This window comes from Zootoca vivipara, chromosome 1 (assembly GCF_965207765.1).
Source record: "Zootoca vivipara chromosome 1, rZooViv2.hap1.1, whole genome shotgun sequence".
NCBI classification, from domain to species: domain Eukaryota; kingdom Metazoa; phylum Chordata; class Lepidosauria; order Squamata; family Lacertidae; genus Zootoca; species Zootoca vivipara.
The window spans coordinates 49,874,778-49,894,252 of NC_142582.1; the positions used below are offsets into that span (position 1 = coordinate 49,874,778).

Below are 19,475 nucleotides of genomic sequence, written 5' to 3' on the forward strand. Positions count from 1 at the left end.
TTAGCCCAAAGTTGCTGAGCTTTTGTAGGACTGAAGTTGCTGAGCTTTTGGGGGGATTTTACTCCCAAGGGGGCCAGATTAAATTGATCGTCGGGCCAGATTAGGCCCCCAAAATGGACTTTGCACATGCCTGGTGTAGGTAGTAGCAGCAACAGCTGTGAGCTCCTCCTCCAAACACTGTAGCTACCCCCTTTTGGATCTTGTGAAACTGGGCATCTTTTCCATTTCATTCTAGCTTCCATATTGAGAATTGGAAATCCTTTAATGTATAGTGAGAATTTCCCCAGAAAGTTGGTACTCCAAGCACTGATTGTTTTGCGGTGAGAGCCATTGCAAGAATTAATCTATGAGGCTCCTTATATCAGGTCAGTGTTTTTGTCCATCTAGCCCAGTATTGCCTGCTCTCCTGAATATCAGGCAGAGATCCCTCACCTCACCTGCTACATTACCCATTTAACTTGGAGGTACCAGAGATTGAACCTGGACCATGTAGCAAAGCATGTGCTCTACCACTAAAATATTATCTCTCCCCAATTACGGCTGTTTAGAATGCAGTACAACTGCTGAGATGCCTTTCCTATCACCTGCATTATTGGTAACACTGCAGTACAGAATCAGCATCCTTCTAAGTGCCTATCTGGTGAGCTGTTCAGTAGTACCTTGGTTCTCGAACTTAATCTGTTTTGGGAGTCCGTTCGACTCCCAAAACCAGTGTTTTTTTTCTGGGGGGATGCAGGGGTATGCATACCCATAACATTTTTTGAATCTAAGTTTGGCCTCATTGAGGGGCAGTATTTCGATATCAGTAGGAAAATGAAAGTGCCCCTAAACTATTTTTTAGAAAAAAGCACTGCCCAAAAACATTCGAAAACCAAGGCGCGGCTTCTGATTGGCTGAAGGAGCTTCCTGCACTCAAGCGGAAACCGTGCTGGACGTTCAGCTTCCGAAAAACGTTCGCAAACCGGAACATTTACTTCCAGGTTTGTGGCATTTGGGAGCCGATTTGTTCAGAAGCCAAGCCATTTGAGTACCAAGGTACCACCGTAGTTGAAATGAGGCTCTCTTGTGTTGTGTAGTCTAGTTTCTTGTATTCCTGCCTCTGACATGCTTCATAGCCAGCTTGACATGCTCCCCTTTTGCTTCACAGATTTTGCCCCAAGCTTGCTGCCTGGGAGATGGGCACCAATTCACTTCTAACTTGAAAGAGCTCTATGTGTCAGTGTCCCAAAAGCAGGCTAGGGCAGCTTGCAAACAGCACTGGGAAGGTGAGTAAATGAATCATGCAATGGGAAGGATGTGTCTACTGTGACACTAGATTGTGAAGATAGGGATACATCTGGCAAATGACCATAAACAGGAATAATCTTAACTTTGATGTTTTTGAACTGCCACAAAATAGCCATGCAATTTTCCTGAGGCATCTCCAGATGTGCTGCTCCTAGCTCAAAAAGAAAGAAAGAAAGCTAGTCTACCCACAAGAGAGTGAAACAACCTCTTGATGTGCTATTTTATGTGTATTATTCTCTTGTATCACCTTGCCATTTCTCCTTGCAATTCCTGCTCATCTCTCTTAAGCACTGGCCACTCTGGCCATTATCGTTCATGCTTTAGTAGTACAGGGATGAGGAACCTTTTTCAGCCCCAAAATCACATTCCTTTCTGGGCAGTCTTTCAAGGGCCACGTGCCAGTGGTGGGCAGAGGCCAAAGGCAAAAGTGAACAAACCAACAACATTTACTTGTGTTGATCTGTTCACTTTTGCCCACCACTGGCACGTATCTTTGTACAATAGGTTAGAATCTATACCAGGGGCTGCCAACCTTTTTGGACTTGTGAGTACATTTTGAATTTTGAAGAAATACTAGGAGAGCCAGTCACACAATAACTGCTATGGAAGGACATGACATGACACAAAATGACTGCCTGGGGAGCATGGCATAACACAAAATTAGAGAGCCAACCACCCTCAACAACCTTATGCTTACACAATATCGTAACTAGATACTGGAAGAACCTATCGGGAGTGAACATAGACCATGGGTACTGAAATGTGTGGGAAACTACCCTACTAGAGAAGTTAACCAACAAACTCAAGCCAACACAGAAACAAGCAAAGGAGGACGCCTTCACCCCGGTGTGGTTCCCCTTTATCACAAACGCAGCACAACGGGACAATGACCTATCCCCCCAAACAGCATACAAATCAATATGGCTTGCCTGACCCAACAACCTAGCCCTCCCCCCAAAAAACAAGCCACACTGCAATCAACTGAATGAAATCAACCAAGCTTGGGAACCCCTAATCCAGGCTTCCTCAACCTCGGCCCTCCAGATGCTTTGAGACTACAATTCCCATCATCCCTGACCACTGGTCCTGCTAGCTAGGGATCATGGGAGTTGTAGGCCAAAAACATCATGAGGGCCGAGGTTGAGAAAGCCTGCCCTAACCTCTTGCATTATCAATAAAAATAAATAAATACATAAACAAAGGACCTACCCATGTGATGCTGACACAACCCACCTAAACTAATGCAGTAATAGGCAATAGAATGAAAGAACAATACCCCCATCTCTCCCCCCCCCCACTCCTTTCCCCCAACTGCAATATGTCTATGGCAAAAGGGTCTCTCACCAAAAACAAATGAACTATGAAAAAGACTAGGAATTGAACGTGGAGACAATAGATGTACCTTTTCCTGTTTATCTGTTTACTTTTTAAAACAAAAAATCCTTAATAAAAAATAAAGTACTTGCACATTTTGCCCCATAACCTCCTTTCTAGAAGAGCTAGAGACTTACTTTTTTTTTAAAAAAAAGTGAAAGCTCAGAGTCTGTTGCACCTGCCCAGGCACCCCATTGGAAACCTTCACAGACACCATGGTAAAGACCCATAATTTATACACACTTGCACACCCTTCTCTTTACTCCATGTAGGCAAGGAAGAGTCAATCGGTGTACAAGGAGACATTAAAGCCAGGCACAAAGACTTGAGGATCTGAAGGAAGGCCAGCAAGGGTTATAGCCTGGGAGGGAGTATGGTCTGGAAGAAGCCTGGAGAGCTGTATTTGGTCTTAGACATGGGGTTCCCCATCCCTGCTTTAGTTATTCCAAGGTTGAATTCCCATAATGCACTCCATATGATGTTGCCTTCGAAGTCTATTCAGAAGCTTCAGCTAGTACAGTGGTACCTCGGGTTGAGGACACAATCTGTTCCGGGGTGCTGTTCACACCCCGAAAAGTACTCAACACGAGCAGCTCTTTAGCGCATGCACAAAGTACCGATAGAGCACTTCTGCGCACAGCACACAGAACGCTTATGCGCATGCGCGCGGCAAAACCCAGAAGTAAACACTTCCGGGTCCGCTGAGTACTTAACTCAAAAGTACGCAACCTGCAGCAAACACAACCCGAGGTATGACTGTACATAATTCAGCTACTTGCCTGTTGGTTGGTGTCTATCAGTATGGTCCTATATCACGTGTTTTGAGGCATCTGTGCTCATGGGCATAGTCAGGGGGCGGAGGCGGGGTTGAAGCTGCTTCCCGCTTAAATCAAGTAAATAATAAAAATACTTAACTGACCTATCACATTGCAGATAGCTCAGTTCTGCCCCCCCCAACATAAATCCTGCTCCCCCTAACATAAATCCTGGCTATGCCCATGTGTGAGCTACCTGCTTATTTGATTCAAGCCCCAGTTCAAAGTGTGGTTTTTTAACCCTTTAAAGCCCTCAAATGCTTGGGTCCTGATTATATTGGGGAAAGTCTCCTTCCCTATGCTCTCTCCTGGCAGTTGAGCTCTTTACAAGGATCAGTGCCTTTTCAGTGGGAGTCCTAATTCTTTGGAATTATTCCAAAAAAGAGAGACACATAATTCCCCCTTCTGTCCTTTATGGAAGCCAATAAAAAGTATGTTTCAAAAAATCTTCAAGGACTGATTTCTTCTATGACTGCTACTGTATGTACTCCTGCTGACTTTTTATTCTTTATTGTTTGTTATTTTATTGTTGATACTTTTAATTTTGTAAAATACTATGAAATTTAATGTATAGCAAATGTATAGCAAAGCTATACATTTGGATAACTAAATAAAATGTGGTTACAGGTAGGTAGCCGTGTTGGTCTGGATCGAAGTAAAATAAAAAAATTCCTTCAGTAGCACCTTAAAGACCAACTAAGTTTTTATTTTGGTATGAGCTTTCGTGTGCATGCACACTTCTTCAGATACAGTGTATCTGAAGAAGTGTGCATGCACACGAAAGCTCATACCAAAATAAAAACTTAGTTGGTCTTTAAGGTGCTACTGAAGGAATTTTTTTATTTTAAATAAAATGTGGTCATATTTGCCTTCCGTACTGTTAGTGTTCCCCTGCACATTTCAGTATGGCCCAACTCCTTCCAGCTGTTTCCATTTACAAGTTTTAAACTTGTAAGTGGTATATAGTGAGGATGTGAATTATCTTCCTTAGATGTTGGAGGGAGGATAGACTTGTGGGTTAGTTGCTGCTGCTACCCCCAGAATCACATGAAGCCAGAAGAGATGGCCTCTTGTTAAACTAAAATTATCCTTTCCTGGGACACTACTGCTATTACTCTACAGCTCTGTGATCTTAGGGGGAAGGATTTATATTTCTGTATAGGTAGGTACCTAGGTAGATAGGAGATGTCAATTTACAAAAATATATTTATTTGATTTCTTTCCCTTGCCTCTGCTCTTTCCTATGTACATTGGCCTACTGAATTCCCCGCTCCCATGTATGTTGTTTTTATTTGATACCATCAGGAAACTCTGAGAATCCTGAACATGCTAGCTTCCAGGACCTTGCCCAGGGGGCTGCAGATTTGCCAACTGAAGAGGAGAAGACTGAATTGCAGTCAGCAGCTGCACAGTGTACACAAGACACAGTGGTGAGAGGAGCCCCTCAGCGTATATGTGGGAATGGGCCAGGGAAGGGATAGATGTATGAGGATATGATTGGGGGTAACCATGCCATGAATGTGGATGGAGAGACACAGGAACTTTCCCAGAGACCCTGATGCATCTACTAGCTTTTGCAACTCTCTATGTTATATAGTGGCCGCCAGCTCCACAGAGGTGTTGCGGAGTAAGCAAACCATAGGTTGCCAGCCCATGTATGTCCTGCAATCTCAGAATAGAAAGGAGCAGGTGAATGTCTACAGTTTGGCAACAAGCACAAGAGAGTGTGAGGTGCTGTTCCTCACCGCTTACTGAATACCAGCTGTGGGTTGGGGGTGAATGGCAAAAGGCTTGTCAAGGTGTGTTTGTAATGTAAATAGGAGAAGAGGAGAGCTCCCTAGTAGCAGAAGGCATGGGGAATGTGGTGCCTTTTTTTTACTCAGCCCAATGGTCCACCAATCCCAGTGCTCTCTACTCTGACTGGCAATGATTCTGCAGGGTCCTTGGCCAAAGGTTTTTCCCATTACTGCTACCTGATGCCAGGGTTTAAATCTGGGGATCATTTGCATGCAGAGCATGTGCTCTACCACTGAGCTATGGACCCTTCACTTAGACATTTTAAAATGTACATCTGCATTCATCCTTCTGGCAGCAGTTTCATAGGGATTCATACTGGGAGCCACAGGAGCTGTGCAGTCACCCATTGAGGATATGACCAAGGATAGCAGTGGAAACATGTTGTGCTGGGGGGTGGGGGTGGGGAATGAAATAGGAAATGTGTTGGGAGGTAGCTTAATAGATTAGAAGGAGGCGGCTCTTCCAGGCAAGTGAAGTAACATGCTATTGGTAGAAGAAAGACTTAAAAGGGCAGATGGGTTTTACAGAATAAGGAGAAACTAATGAGAAGGGGAGAAAACAGGAGTTGAAAGCAGACCTAGGCCTATTTTGCTCAAGCAGTATGGTTGCCACTTTCATATTATTCTATCCTGCAGTGCTCCAGTGATATGTGAAATAGCGAAGTCACATGGGAAGAGAAGATCATGTACTGACCCTGCCAGTGCATACAAATTTTTGAAAGCTCATAAAATGAGGATGGCATTTGTGTGTGCGAGTAGTAGTTGTTATAGGCACTAGGCAATAAGTGTATGTGACATTCATGCAACTGCATTCCAGACAGCATTCCAGATTGCAGTGGCTGGGAGAGAGAATTACATTTTCCCAGTGATTATATATTGCATTTTGAGTGCTAAAAAAATATGATGTCCCCTAGAGGAGGAGCTTCCTAAAGGAAAGGTGTCTACCCCGTTACAAATGAGTAAAAATTGCACATGTAGAGCCATGTGGAAAATCAATAGTACTAAAATGCCAGTGTAAAGTAAAATCAAGATTTGATTTACTGCATGAAAAAGAGTAACTAAATAATAATAATAATAATAATAATAATAATAATAATAATAATAATAAATTATTTATACCCCGTCCATCTGGCTGGGTTTCCCCAGCCACTCTGGGCGGCTTCCAACAGAAGTTTTAAAATACAATAATCTATTAAACATTAAAAGTTTCCCTAAACAGAGCTGTCTTCAGATGTCCTCTAAAAGTCTGGTAGTTATTTTTCTCTTTGACATCTGGTGGGAGGGCGTTCCACAGGGCAGGTGCCACTACCAAGAAGGCCCTCTACCTGGTTCCCTGTAACTTGGCTTCTCACAGCGAGGGAACCACCAGAAGGCCCTCGGCACTGGACCTCAGTGTCCGGGCAGAAGGATGGGGGTGGAGACGATCTTTCAGGTATACTGGGCCGAGGCCGTTTAGGAATGTAGTTTTCATATAAACAAAGGGGAAATGGCATAGGCAAGGAGCTCTTGGTCAATCCAAACCATGCTTCACCATCCCCTTATTGAGTGCCCTGCATCAAGAGGACTAGCTGGTATCTGGAGTAGGGACTTGCCTTGTTCACTGTGAGACTGATTAACTCATGGATGTCCTGTGGATGCCCTCCAGCTTCTTTTTGCCCCACAGATATAACCTTCATAAGTTAGATATACAAAAGACACATTTATCCCATGACCAACATTACCAAGTGCTACTGCCAGCTACTTGCTACTGTTCACAACCCATGCAACAACTGTAAGCTCTGTGTCTGGATAGCCAAATGCTCAAAGTGAATATATCAGAGAGATCCTGTGTGGCTGTAATTGTTTTTGTTTGTTCCAACTGATGAATCGATTTGTTAACTGATTGGTTCTAACTATTACCTCTTCTTTCCAGGTACCTTCCTCCCAGACCCAGAAGGTTCATTTGCCCATTGCCAAGAGCAAAAGGAAGAAGGCAAAAGGGCTATTTGGCTGATGCAAATGACTCTTCCACAAAGATAGAAATGCTGTTGTTGTATTGAACCTCTTCCTCTTCCTGGAACAATTGGACTTTTCTCCCCAGAGTACAGCTATGCCACTCTGTTCCTCCCCTCCCCCCTCTTTCTTGCCATGTTTAAACACAATAGTTGGGCAGTATCTCCTTCCACACTACAGCTGTCTATTGCCCTACCTCTGCTTATTCCCCCCCCTCTTTTCTGTAGCACAGATACTAGCCTTTGAACTTGGAGATGAGGCATTCAAAGTAAAAAGCAGGGAAAAGAAAGTGGGCAGAGCATGAACAGTGAGAGGAATCCAAGATTGATAGTTATCTGGGCTCCTACTACACCTGTTCTGTCCATAAAATCTATACCCCACTTTGTTAATGTGTGTGTAATGAAGACCTTGGCTAAAAGACCTTGGCTTTCTAATGCAGTATCTTTTACACATGCACTATACAATGCAGCATTGCCAGCATCAATCAACCACAGCTTCTTTTTTCTACAAACTTACACCCTTCTTGGTGGTAGATAAATGTTTAAGAAGGGTGTGGACATCGTCTAACAAAGGTGCAAAACCCAAAGCAGGGCATGGGTTGGGGTTGTGTTGGTCTGTGTGATTTGCATGGTCTTCTGTCTCTGCACAGAATCTATGTCTCTTAATCTGTGTTTCCCTTCTCTTCCACTCAGCACTTGCTTCCTCTCATCCTTTGTTTAGTTCTACTGTATTTTTCACAAAATATACCGCAGAGGATTAAATTTTTATGCATGAAGGTACATTGTACTGATTCAAGCAAATTCACACAAACATAATTTTAGCCTGGGCTCCACTTTCCTTGATGCAAACATTTGCTTTTTTAAGGCACAGAATATGCTCTTCCCTAAATATCTAATGTTTGGTCTGTGAAACCTTAGTCTTTTTACTGATCAGACTGTTCCTGCCCTTATAGCTAGAGATAGGACGTAACCTTCTACCTTTACTTTTGCGCAAAGGCAGTCCAAGGGATGTTGGTGCCTGAGGTAGAAAAATGACATCTTCCCTAGTGATGATAATAATAATAATAATAATAATAATAATAATAATAATATTTTGCTGCCTATCAATATTCTAAAACTTGCCATATACCATGTCTAACAACAAGTTTAGCACTGGAGCTCCCAGAACTCGGAGGACATATGGGGTTCTCTTGGACTTTTTGTTTAATATCATCATGTTTGTAAGCTGAAGTTCCACACAACTATTCACATCCTGAAACTTTTTCTGCAACATAGATCTACACAATTTCAACTTGCCAAGCTGAATATCATCTTTCATCTGAGGATCACAGGGCAGTTTATAGTATTTTTAAAAATCACCTTTCCGCCCCATATGAAGAAGAAGAGTTTGGATTTGAGTATAAGGGCTCACTGAGATCTCAGTACATCTATTGCTATTGCTGTTAATCTGAGACCATAAGAACAGTGGGGTTGTATAGCTCCTGGCAATGATAGAGCATTAGGCTTCTGGGCTCTGTTTGGCTTGTGTGGTCATTAGTTGTACAGGACTATGCTGTAAACCCTTCTTACGCATACACACACATTACTACATAGTCCTGTCTTCACTGGAGTGCAGTTCTCTCCTTGCATTGACTTTTACTCCATTCTTATGCCCTTCTTCCACGCTTCAACCTGCAGAACTTCACTATACCAAACCTCCAGATTTTATAGCAAACATTGTTTCATTTGATGCCCATGAAGTCCTCCTAGTGCTGTGAAAGCAAGCAATTTACTGTAGCTGCAAAGCAGGCTTCTAACATACTACCCCCCTCATACCTGCTTCCAGGATCAAAAGGCGAATAAAAACAGATTGCTCTTGGCCAGAGGAATTACAGGCTATCATTGCAAGCAGGCTGGAAAACCACATCCTAGAGGCCAGAAGGGGAAGAGGCTTCTGCTATAGCAAGTGATGCTAAAGAATTACCTTCCCCCAAATGCTGTCCTGCCCACTTTGGCTGTCAGTCAAGTAGTGCTTATGCTGTCCTGCTGGGCCACACCCAATAGCCACAGAACCATTCACAATGAAATTAACTCCTCTGACCTTAGAGGGAATTAAGCTAAAAAGTCTCTTCCTTTTCCTCCCCAGTGAAGCCAGAATAGTTCAACTCTGCTGCCTGTTAACAAGATACTGATATGAAGAATGAAGAAATAGTAGGTGCAGAGTTCTGTAATTACCTAAAGGTTCATCCTAATATATTGGGGTTTGTCCACTGATGTATTGTGGTTTGTCCACTGGCATACTGCGACACATTGTGCTATGGTTCCCACTGCAGAAACAGAAGGACAAAAAGGTTTCAGTGAACTGATTGTAGGGTGTTAAATTGATTAACCAGAACAGTGCAGTTTTACATTATTGAATGTTTTAAAAATGAAATCTGGAGTTTATGAAATTTTGAAATCTGGGGTCTTGAATTCTTATTTTGAACCATATAGAATGAGTCATTACATAATATATAACTTAATGTTCTGGGAGGGCACATGCTTTGCATGCAAAAGATCCCATGTTCAATCCCTGGCACCTCCAGATAGATTTGGGAAATTTTCCTGTCTGGAACCCTGGATAGTCAGCCACTGCCTGTCAGTGTACAATGTACTTGCAGTCAGTCTTAGCTCCCTAGTTTATCTAACACTAAATTTATACTCAAAACTTAATACCCCTCTATTTCTATTGTTGACATATCTGTCATTTTAAAGTACAGTAGTACCTCGGTTTATGAACACAATTGGTTCCGGAAGTCTGTTCATAAACTGAAGCGTTCATAAACTGAAGCGAACTTTCCCATTGAAAGTAATGGAAAGTGGATTAATCTGTTCCAGACGGGTCCACAGAGTACTCAACCTGAAGCGTACTTAACCCGAAGCATGGGTGTAATTGGTTCCGAAAATCTGTTCATAAACTGAAGCGAACTTTCCCATTGAAAGTAATGGAAAGTGAATTAATCCGTTCCAGATGGGTCCGCGGCGTTCGTAAACCAAGGTGTTCGTAAACCGAGGTTCCACTGTACAGTGGTACCTCTGGTTAAGAACTTAATTTGTTTCGGAGGTCTATTCTTAACCTGAAACTGTTCTTAACGTGAAGCACCACTTTAGCTAATGGAGCCTGCTGCTGCTGCTGCTGCTGCTGCTGCGCTGCCGGAGCACGATTTCTGTTCTTATTCTGAAGCAAAGTTCTTAACTTGAGGTACTATTTCTGGGTTAGCAGAGTTTGTAACCTGAAGCATTTGTAACCTGAAGAGTTTGTAAGCCAAGGTACCACTGTAATTAATATGATTATGTTTATTACATCTGAATGTATATGGGAGGGGGGAAGAATTGTTGAAACATAGGGCCCCTCCAGATGTCTTTTTTATTGCACATTCATCATGATTTGCCCCCAATGTGTTAATGGTGAAGTTGCACATGATTGCACTTTCAATCATGTGCCTGTGAAAGTTCCAGGGTGATTAAACTAGATTCGTTGCAATTGATGCTTGTCCTGTGCTTTCTTGATAACAATTCTGTAACTTCTTGTACTACAAAAGTACCAACTTCCTGTCTTCATCTACATGGGTAACACACAGCACTTACAAACTCCAAACATAACAAACAAAACCCCAAGCCCTAAGCCTACAATTTCAGGCAAAGGAAACATGCCTGTAGGTGAAGTGTGGAAAGATTTGTACTGAGACAGTAAGGGACAAAACTGCACATCTGTTGATACAAACTGAGGAGGCAAACCAACATCTTTTTCCCCCTCCCCAAGAAGTTGGGGGCAGCTTGAAAGAGTGAACACTGCTTGGGTGTGTACTCATTCCACTGTTATCTTTGATCCAATAAGTTTGGCAGGCTTTTCATTTTTGAAAAAACCTGCACAACCTGTTTGAACAGAAGCAACAACGTGACAAAAGGGGCATGCTTGTACACCACAAGAAGCAAAGCCTCTTTCAAACTACAGTGGTGCCTCGACTTACGAATTTAATACGTTCCGAAGGCACCTTCGTAGGTCAAAAAATTTGTAAGTCGAAAAGCACCATTGGAAACGGAAAAAAATGTAAGTCGAAGCAACCCCATCTAAAAATTCGTAAGTCGAAAAAACCCTATCTAAAACTGCCGCGGTTTCCATTCGGATGTCGAGAAATTCGTAAGTGTGCAGCCATTTGCCCCATTCGTAAGTCGAAAAATTCGGTTGTCTTGTCGTTCGTAAGTCGAGGTACCACTGCACTTTCAACTCTCTTTAAGACAATCATCTGGCTCCTGTCTGAGTATGTCCTAGAGGCTGTCATTCCACGCAAACACGCTGCAGGCAATGGGCAGAATGGGTGTGAGCTCTGTCTGCAGAACACAGTCCCTGACCACCACACAGCCCTGCCCAAGTGGTGCAGCCCAGACAAGCATCTGCATTTGTCATTAAAGAGACATCATCAGCATAAGGAAAAGTGAGAGTGTTTTTTGTATATAAAAAAAATTGAAGTAGCAGTGTTCCTGTTCAGAGACTACTCCTGGCTGAGCTACTTTCACCTTTGCATTAGAGATTTCCTGCTGGGAAATCAGGCGGCAAGTGACACAGGGATGGGTCCAAAAGCACCCATTGCAATTAGGATTTGGTATATCATTAAGAAGGAGCATTCTTGCTCATCAGGCTAAGTAGCAGAGAGAAATGACACAGAGTATGCTGACAAGACTATGACATTATTCATTTGTTTGACAAGTTTAATGACAGCCACTACCATGACACAAAGTAATACTCAACTACTGTGTCTGTGCCAGTCACTCTAGTTTCATGTTAAAATATTATATTAATTGGTTTTACTAATAGCAGTGGAAGCCACTTTATGGCAAAACATCACCTTATGGCACTTGATCAATCTGCATAACTGGCACTGTTACAGGTGTTGCATGATACTCATCTCACAGTGTAAGAAATAGAAACTGTGGCAGCACCCACACTTTGGAACTCCCAGCCTGTTGACATCAGGCAGGTGCCTTCACTGTACTCTCTTTGGTGTCTGCTAAAAATATTTTTGTTTAGGCCATAGCTGCCAAGTTTTCCCTTTTCTCGTGAGGAAGCCTATTCAGCATAAGGGAATTTCCCTTTAAAAAAGGGAGAACTTGGCAGCTATGGTTTAGGCAAGGCTATCCAGATATGTAGATACATGTTTTAATCAGTTTTTCAGCTTATCATTGATTTTTTTACTAAAATGAAAGCCCTTTAGAATTTGTGTATATAGGATAGTAGCCTTAGGGTCCAAAGCACTGTATTCTGCCAAAATTTCATGTTTGTGCAAGGTGTTTTCTAGTATGTATCTTTTATATATATATATTTATTTCCACTTATTTATTTTTACTTCTTGAAACATTTTTTTACAACTTAACTACAATTGTCTCTAAGTGGTGTACAATAAATACAATACAGAAAATATTAAAAATTTGTCAACATGATAAATTCATATTTCTATTAAAATTCCTGCTGGGATAAAAGAGGTGCTTGAAGTTCAGGGTGGGAGCCTACCTGATCTCAATTGAGAGTTCCATAAAACTGGGTCCACAATACTGAATGCACTACTTCTGGTGGGTAGGAGCCGTGCAGCCAAACCATGGGGACCATTAACAGTGATTCCTCCAAATACCTCTGTGATTGGGCAGGGATATAAGGGATTCAGTAGTCCTTGAGGTATCCTGGACCTAAGTTGTTAAGGGCCTTGTAAATTAATACAAGAACCTTTAACCTGGCCTGGTAGTGTAGTGTATGGGCAGCCAGTGCAAGTTTTTTAACACCTGAATTATGTGCTGGCCATAGTATAGTCAATGTGTTTTTAACCAGCTGGTGGAAATGTACCCACAAGTGAAGGAACTATAGGACCCCCTACTGCAATATTTGCCCCCTAAAATAAGTATTGGGCCACACTCAAATCAGTAACAGTTGGCATAGCTTGGGATGGTCCAGGGCTTATTTCCAAATGTAAATCCTGTGGTTTCTTATGTTTATTAGTTCATTCATATGTTTATTAGTGTCAAATTGCATGGAGGGACATTATTTGCACAAAGGTGAAGCTTTTGGTTTAATGCAATACTAGGGGACCTTGCAGGAGAAAAACTCCTGGTGTATGATTTACTTCAGGCATCCCCAAACTGCGGCCCTCCAGATGTTTTGGCCTACAACTCCCATGATCCCTAGTTAACAGGACCAGTGGTCAGGGATTATGGGAATTGTAGTCCAAAACATCTGGAGGGCCAAAGTTTGGGGATGCCTGATTTACTTTATGGAAGAAATCTCCCCTGCCCCCATTTCTTATTTGTGACTTTATTCAGGTAGTAGAAGCACCTCTTTTGAATGAGGAACTGCAAACCCAGGAACTAACTTCAATCTGCACCCTTGCCTTCTAGTCTCCACAGCATGGGTGGGGAACCTCAGGTTCAGGGGGTGTCAAATGGAGACCCTCCAGCCCTCTTAGTATGGCCCACTGAACTCTCCCCAGGACCCTCACTCATCCTGCTTCAACCCCTGAATGTTACTGCCTTGCTGGAATGTGTCATTGATTTCCCTGGATGGAGGATAGAGAGGGGTGTGGGGGTGCATGCAGAAACTAGCCTACTGTACAAAGGCAAGGTTTACATTTGTTGCTATGCCCACTTTTGCTTCTACCTCTGTCCACCACTAGCATATGGCCCCCAGAAAGATGCTGAGGAAAAACTCCTACCTCTAGTCCACATCAGTGCCTGAATACAAAGATTCATTCAAGAATATGAAAATAGATTTCTGTCTCCATAGAAATAGTACCCCATATTGAAAAACTTCCTTCCAATATACTATACAGCTCTTCATGGCCACTTACACTATTACGGTAAACCAAGGAAAACATTAATGAAAGATAAGGGAAGCAGTTGGGGAGGGTAAAATGAATTAAACTGCAGAGCAAAGTTATACACACACTTTCCTAATCTATACTTGTTCTCTTAGTTTACAGATGCAAGAGTTGCCTTCCAGTGTTTAACTAACTTGTAGGGAGTCTGCAAAACTGCCTATATCTTTTTGTGAGTGATCTCCATTAGCTCCTGCTTGTATTATAAAAATTTATAATGCTACAGTCTTCTAGTGAGACAGTAACCTGAGCGTGAAGGCCCTGAGAAGAGGGTAGAGAAGAGTATGCTAATGCACTCTTCTCTACCCTCCACGCCCCTTCTTGGGTTGATGTCCCAAACTCTCTCTCCACTTCTTCTTCCTCTAAGTTCTAGTCCCCAATCTTCCACCTAAAGGTAAAGGGACCCCTGGCCGTTAGGTCCAGTCGCGGACGACTCTGGGGTTGCGGTGCTCATCTCGCTTTACTGGCCGCGGGAACCAGCATACAGCTTCCGGGTCACGTGGCCAGCATGACTAAGCCGCTTCTGGCGAACCAGAGCAGCGCATGAAAACGCCGTTTACCTTCCCGCCAGAGTGGTACCTATTTATCTACTTGCACTTTGACGTGCTTTCAAACTGCTAGGTGGGCAGGAGCAGGGACCAAGCAACGGGAGCTCACCCCATCACGGGGATTCGAACCACCAACCTTATGATCGGCAAGCCGTAGGCTCTGTGGTTTAGACCACAGTGCCACCCGCATCTTCCACCTAGTGCAGGGCATATACCTTGTTATTTACTTGGGATGTGTGTATTCAAAGTGGACACCACACATAAGAACATAAGAGCCCTGTCATAGCAGGCCAACGGCCCATCTAGTCCAACATTCTGCTCTCATAACGACTAACCAGATGCCTATGGGAAGCCCACTAGCAGGACCTGAGTGCAACAGAGCTCTCTCCACTTGTAATTTGTAGCAGTTTCAGGATTCTGAACTTTCTTTTCTTTTTCATGCATTTCTGTCCCTTAAGACTGACAATAGGACTGTATATGGTGTGTAATGATCTCAGAAGCCCAGGAGAAAGGGGAGGGTGCACTGAGCTAGATTTTCTGGTGTGGATCTTAATTGCCCAGCATAGCATATCTCCTTCATATAATCTAATATGAACTGATTGGTGCAAATCTGCATAGAATGGCTCATTTTACAGTGATAGTTTTATTTGACACATTTTAAGTAATATTAGTTTTATACACTGTAAACAGGTCTAAAAAATATTAGCATTCAGCATCTATTAAAAAGAAAATACCACGCCCTCCATCTTTACCTGGAGAGACCACGAGATAGCAGCAAATCTGTTTACCTCTGGATACCTGCTGCTTTTATCTGTGGGCAGAGCTATTCAGTCAGTGAAAGCCAATGGAAAGTCATAAACCTGGAGCAGATAATCTCCCGCGCAATAAATTTACAGTGACTACACCGAGAACTTGTGCTGAACCCAACGCGCACGTGGGACCCGGACAGCGTCCAAGTAGACAGCCTCGCTTTGCAAAAATTCAACCTGGATAGTCAGTATTGCAAGGGAAAATCCCCCCTCGCCTGTCACAGAAGTGCGCCTCGGTTTTAAAAAAATAAGGAAATAGTGCCCCCTGGACTGCAATGCCACTTGTGATTATGGGGATTTTTCCGGCTGCCCTTTTCGTGTGCCAGCCTGAGGAGGGAGGGATCCATTCAGTACTGCTACACCCTCCACGTCTCTTTTCGAGTCAGTCAACGCCACCCACCCCCTCCCTCACGTCAGAACCAGAGGCCCCCTGCATCCAAGGCAGAGGCTGTAGAACCCAGCTCTCAAACTACTAGGGAAGCACAGCTGAGCTTCCCCAGGTATGGTAACCCTGTGTGCTGTGCTGTGTTAAGCCCGAAGAAGTTGATCAGGGGCCGTTTTGGGAGTAAAGAGGAAGCGTTTCAGGGCGGGAACTCTTGGCTGTGTAGGCTCTTTGTCGATTCCCCCTACAGTGGGGAGACAAACTGACCCCCCTCTTGCGAGGCGGGGGGAGAGAAAGGGAAAGTTGGATTGGCAGAATTTGCTAGGACGCAGGGTAGTTTTCAGCCTATCTGCTATTCTTCACTCCCACTACCCACCCCACGCTTTGATAGAGTTGATACAGTCCAGGGAAGGAGCTACAACCTAGACGGGGTAATAATCCCCAAATCGCAAGGATTATTCCTGACCTCATGGGAACAGCGAACGAAGAGCCAGGACCTGTTTCCTCGTGGTTGGCGCCCTGTTGCCCTGAAATTTTGTACCAGCCCGTGCTCGAAGGTGCTCAATACCAAAATTAAGTGGTTGCTACTACTTCCTCTGCCGATCCTTCCCTGGCAGGTTAACGGGATTGCTGGTCTCTGAGTGCTGGATCAAGGGACAGGAAGTTAGGGAGTTGGTTTATACAGAATGAGACCATCCACTTGGTCCACTTTAGCTCCTTACTGTCCACACTGACTGTCAGCAGCTCTCCATGATTTCAGACAGGGAATATTTCCAACCTTATTTAAAGATACGTACTAATATCTGGAATATTCTGCATGCAAAGCTGCTGCCCTCCCCCAGAGATGAATCGTGCCAGTTTTGAAGCTCCCTCTAAGTCCACACATCTCTTGCCCGTCCTAATCGCCAGAACCACTGACTGTCCTATATGCCTTTCCGTGGCTCCTTCCTTTCCATCCTGTAGCCTTGTTCTTGCTTCCACCCTACCTTAGCTGTCTACCACAGCAGCCGCAACAAGGGGGCAGGGGCAAGCTGGCTGCTGATGTCCTCTCCGCAACAAATGTCCTGTGGAGAGTATCCAGTGAGTGGATAGAGTTGCAACCTCAGTACTGCCCTCCATGCTGCATCCCATCCAGTCTCCACTGAACTTGCAGGAGACGTTATTATTTCATAGCCCCAGCATGGACGTAGCCAAGGAGGAGCAGCTGTCCCCCGGCCTAAATCAACCAAAATCAATACCAATCTGAGGTTCTGTGCCCCCCCTAACAAAAGCCTGCCTCCCTAAAAAAAATCCTGGCTATGCCCATGAGCCCCAGGTCTTTGGCCAGCCAGAGGGATGTGCACGTGTGTATGCATTCAACCAAACCCAGGAAGCCAGTGTGTTCCTGGTGCCTAGATAGTTGGAGCTGGCTCTGAGGATTTGAATTCAAATCTCTCCACCACCACTACCACCCCCGCTTCTGCCATTGATTCAGTGAGTGACCGAAGGCGAGTCATAAGCTCACCCTGCAATTTTCTTTTTTTAGAGCAAATACCACATTGGCTGCAGAATGGCTGTGCAGGCACCAATAGCTATGATATGCTTATACTCGCAGTAATAGGGTGCCATGTTCAAAAAGCGACCTCTTCCTGCACCCTTCTAGGGTAATATTAGACCAGATATTGGTTTAGGGTCACAGGATGGGTTGCAAACACTGGTAAGAAGGCCCAGCCCAGGAAAAGGCATCCCCAGGAAAAGCTTCCCATACAGCTCAGTACAGTATTGCTGTAGCGGGTTCTCCCTCTCCCTCCCCCCCCCCCTGTCATACAGGGAGCCTGGTGATAGAATGTAACCCAGGTGGGTGTAGGTCGAGGTGGTGCCACCAGAGCAAATCCAGGAGTCCACTCGGCAAAAGGACAGGAAGGGATGTCTTACCATGGGTTGAAAAAGCGAAATCTAGTATTAGTCCAGAGACTAAAATGGACTTAAATGCATTAGTGGTGGGTAGGACAGAAAGCAGTAAGTAGGTGGGAGATGGATAATCGGCAGATGTTCTGATTGTGAAAGGAGGGAGCTGGCGTTACTAGAGGTTATGGATAGACCATTGGGGTCCCATCAAGGTAAGTCTGAGGGATCCTTCAGATACACTCTTTTGCATTGGTACGGTAGTTAAGACGGGCACCCTGCAGATCCAGTTGGACTACAACCGGCATGCAATCTCAGGTTGGTAAGGAAAGGGAAAACTGGGTAGTGCAGAGAAGTGGCAGAGAGCTGGATGCATGGGCGTAGCCGGGAGGGGCAGGGGAAAAGCTTCCCCCCAGATCAAGTAAAACAATAGAAATACTTAATTAACTGACCAATCACGTCGGTCCTACTCCCCCAGTTAACAAAGTCCTGCCCCCCCCCCAAAAAAAATTCTGGCTACGCCCATGGCTGGATGGATGAATTAAAGGCGAGGAGCAACAGAGTCCAGAGGAGGGCAGACCTCCGGGAAGTCCATCATTTATTATATAAAAGAAAATCGATCAAGCCGAAGCGAAGCTCTTCAGTCTGTTTTGAGAACTCTCTTCTCCCCAAGCCCTGAAGTACAAGTCTGCCTCTGACTTCTCGGTTATGAGACAGAATCCGAAAAGAACTTTTCACATGCTCGGGTTCACCCTCCCTCCCTCCCTCCCTCCCTATCACTTTGCATGTGCTCTGAAGCTAAGCACACGGCCCCGGGACTGAATAAGAAAGCCCTCGCTCCTCTCCAGACAGAGGTGCCAACTTGAATAGGGGGGGGGGCAGATAAGCCCCGCCCGCATTATTGATCATATGACGCGGTGCTCGCACACCATTTGAATGGCTATGCACTTTAACTTTTTTGGGGGGGGAACCAGCCCCCTCAAATATTTTATTGGGGGGGGCCAAGACCCATCGAACCCTAGGAGTTGGCTCCTATGTCTCCAGGCTGCGCTCCCGGGCGTTGTGTTGACTTTGCTCGCTGGCAGCTGCAAGGGGAAGCCCGGCCCAGGCGGCATTGTTGTCTCAGCCGGTTAATCAGATCCTACGAGTCGCTGTGGAAATATCGGGCCTCCTGCCGAACAATAGGGCCCCAGGAGGTGGTGGTTAAACTTCAACCAGCTTAACTTCCCCCCCTCCCCGTCGGAACCCAGGGAGCCGGGCACGCGAGCCAGGCGAGGACACCCCAAGGCAAACACAACACGGGGCGGCGCAGATGGGGGTAAATTGGTGCGGGGGGGCATTAAGGGATCAGCAGGGGAAGCAGCTTTGAGGAGCTGAGGGCACTCGCCCCCAACTCTCTGTCCTCTTTATTTTTTTCAGCCAGGGATATTAGAGCGGGTTGGGCACCCGTTTTACCTCCCCCAGCCAGAACTGGAGCCAATTGTGGCAGCCTGGGACTGTGGTGGGGTGGAGAATGGCATTTGCAGACCGATCCTGCACTTGGTGGTGGCGGTGGGGTTTCCGGGGACTGAACTGACACTAACAGAAGTGGGCTTTACTCCCAAGTAAGCGTGTGCCTCGGCCCGCAGCCTTTTGGCCCCTCTTCGTGGTGCACGTGGAGTTGGGACTGGGCGCCAGGATGGAGTGAGAGAAGGGGCGGCTCTGTTTGCCG

At 44.8% G+C, this 19,475-nt stretch overlaps 1 protein-coding gene across 3 annotated transcripts in view; it reads left to right on the plus strand.

Annotated features, from left to right (window-relative positions):
- The window catches only part of NHEJ1 (non-homologous end joining factor 1), a 109,180-nt gene extending 98,415 nt beyond the window's left edge, over positions 1-10,765 (plus strand). For all 3 annotated transcript variants that reach the window (XM_088652622.1, XM_060278192.2, XM_035127340.3), the window contains 3 exons: positions 1,148-1,265; positions 4,782-4,906; positions 7,185-10,765. In XM_088652622.1, coding sequence (XP_088508748.1) covers positions 1,148-1,265; positions 4,782-4,906; positions 7,185-7,265 — 324 coding nt within the window. In that variant the 3' untranslated portion in view covers positions 7,266-10,765. The remainder of the gene's footprint in view (positions 1-1,147; positions 1,266-4,781; positions 4,907-7,184) is intronic.
- The last annotated feature ends 8,710 nt before the right edge of the window (positions 10,766-19,475 follow it).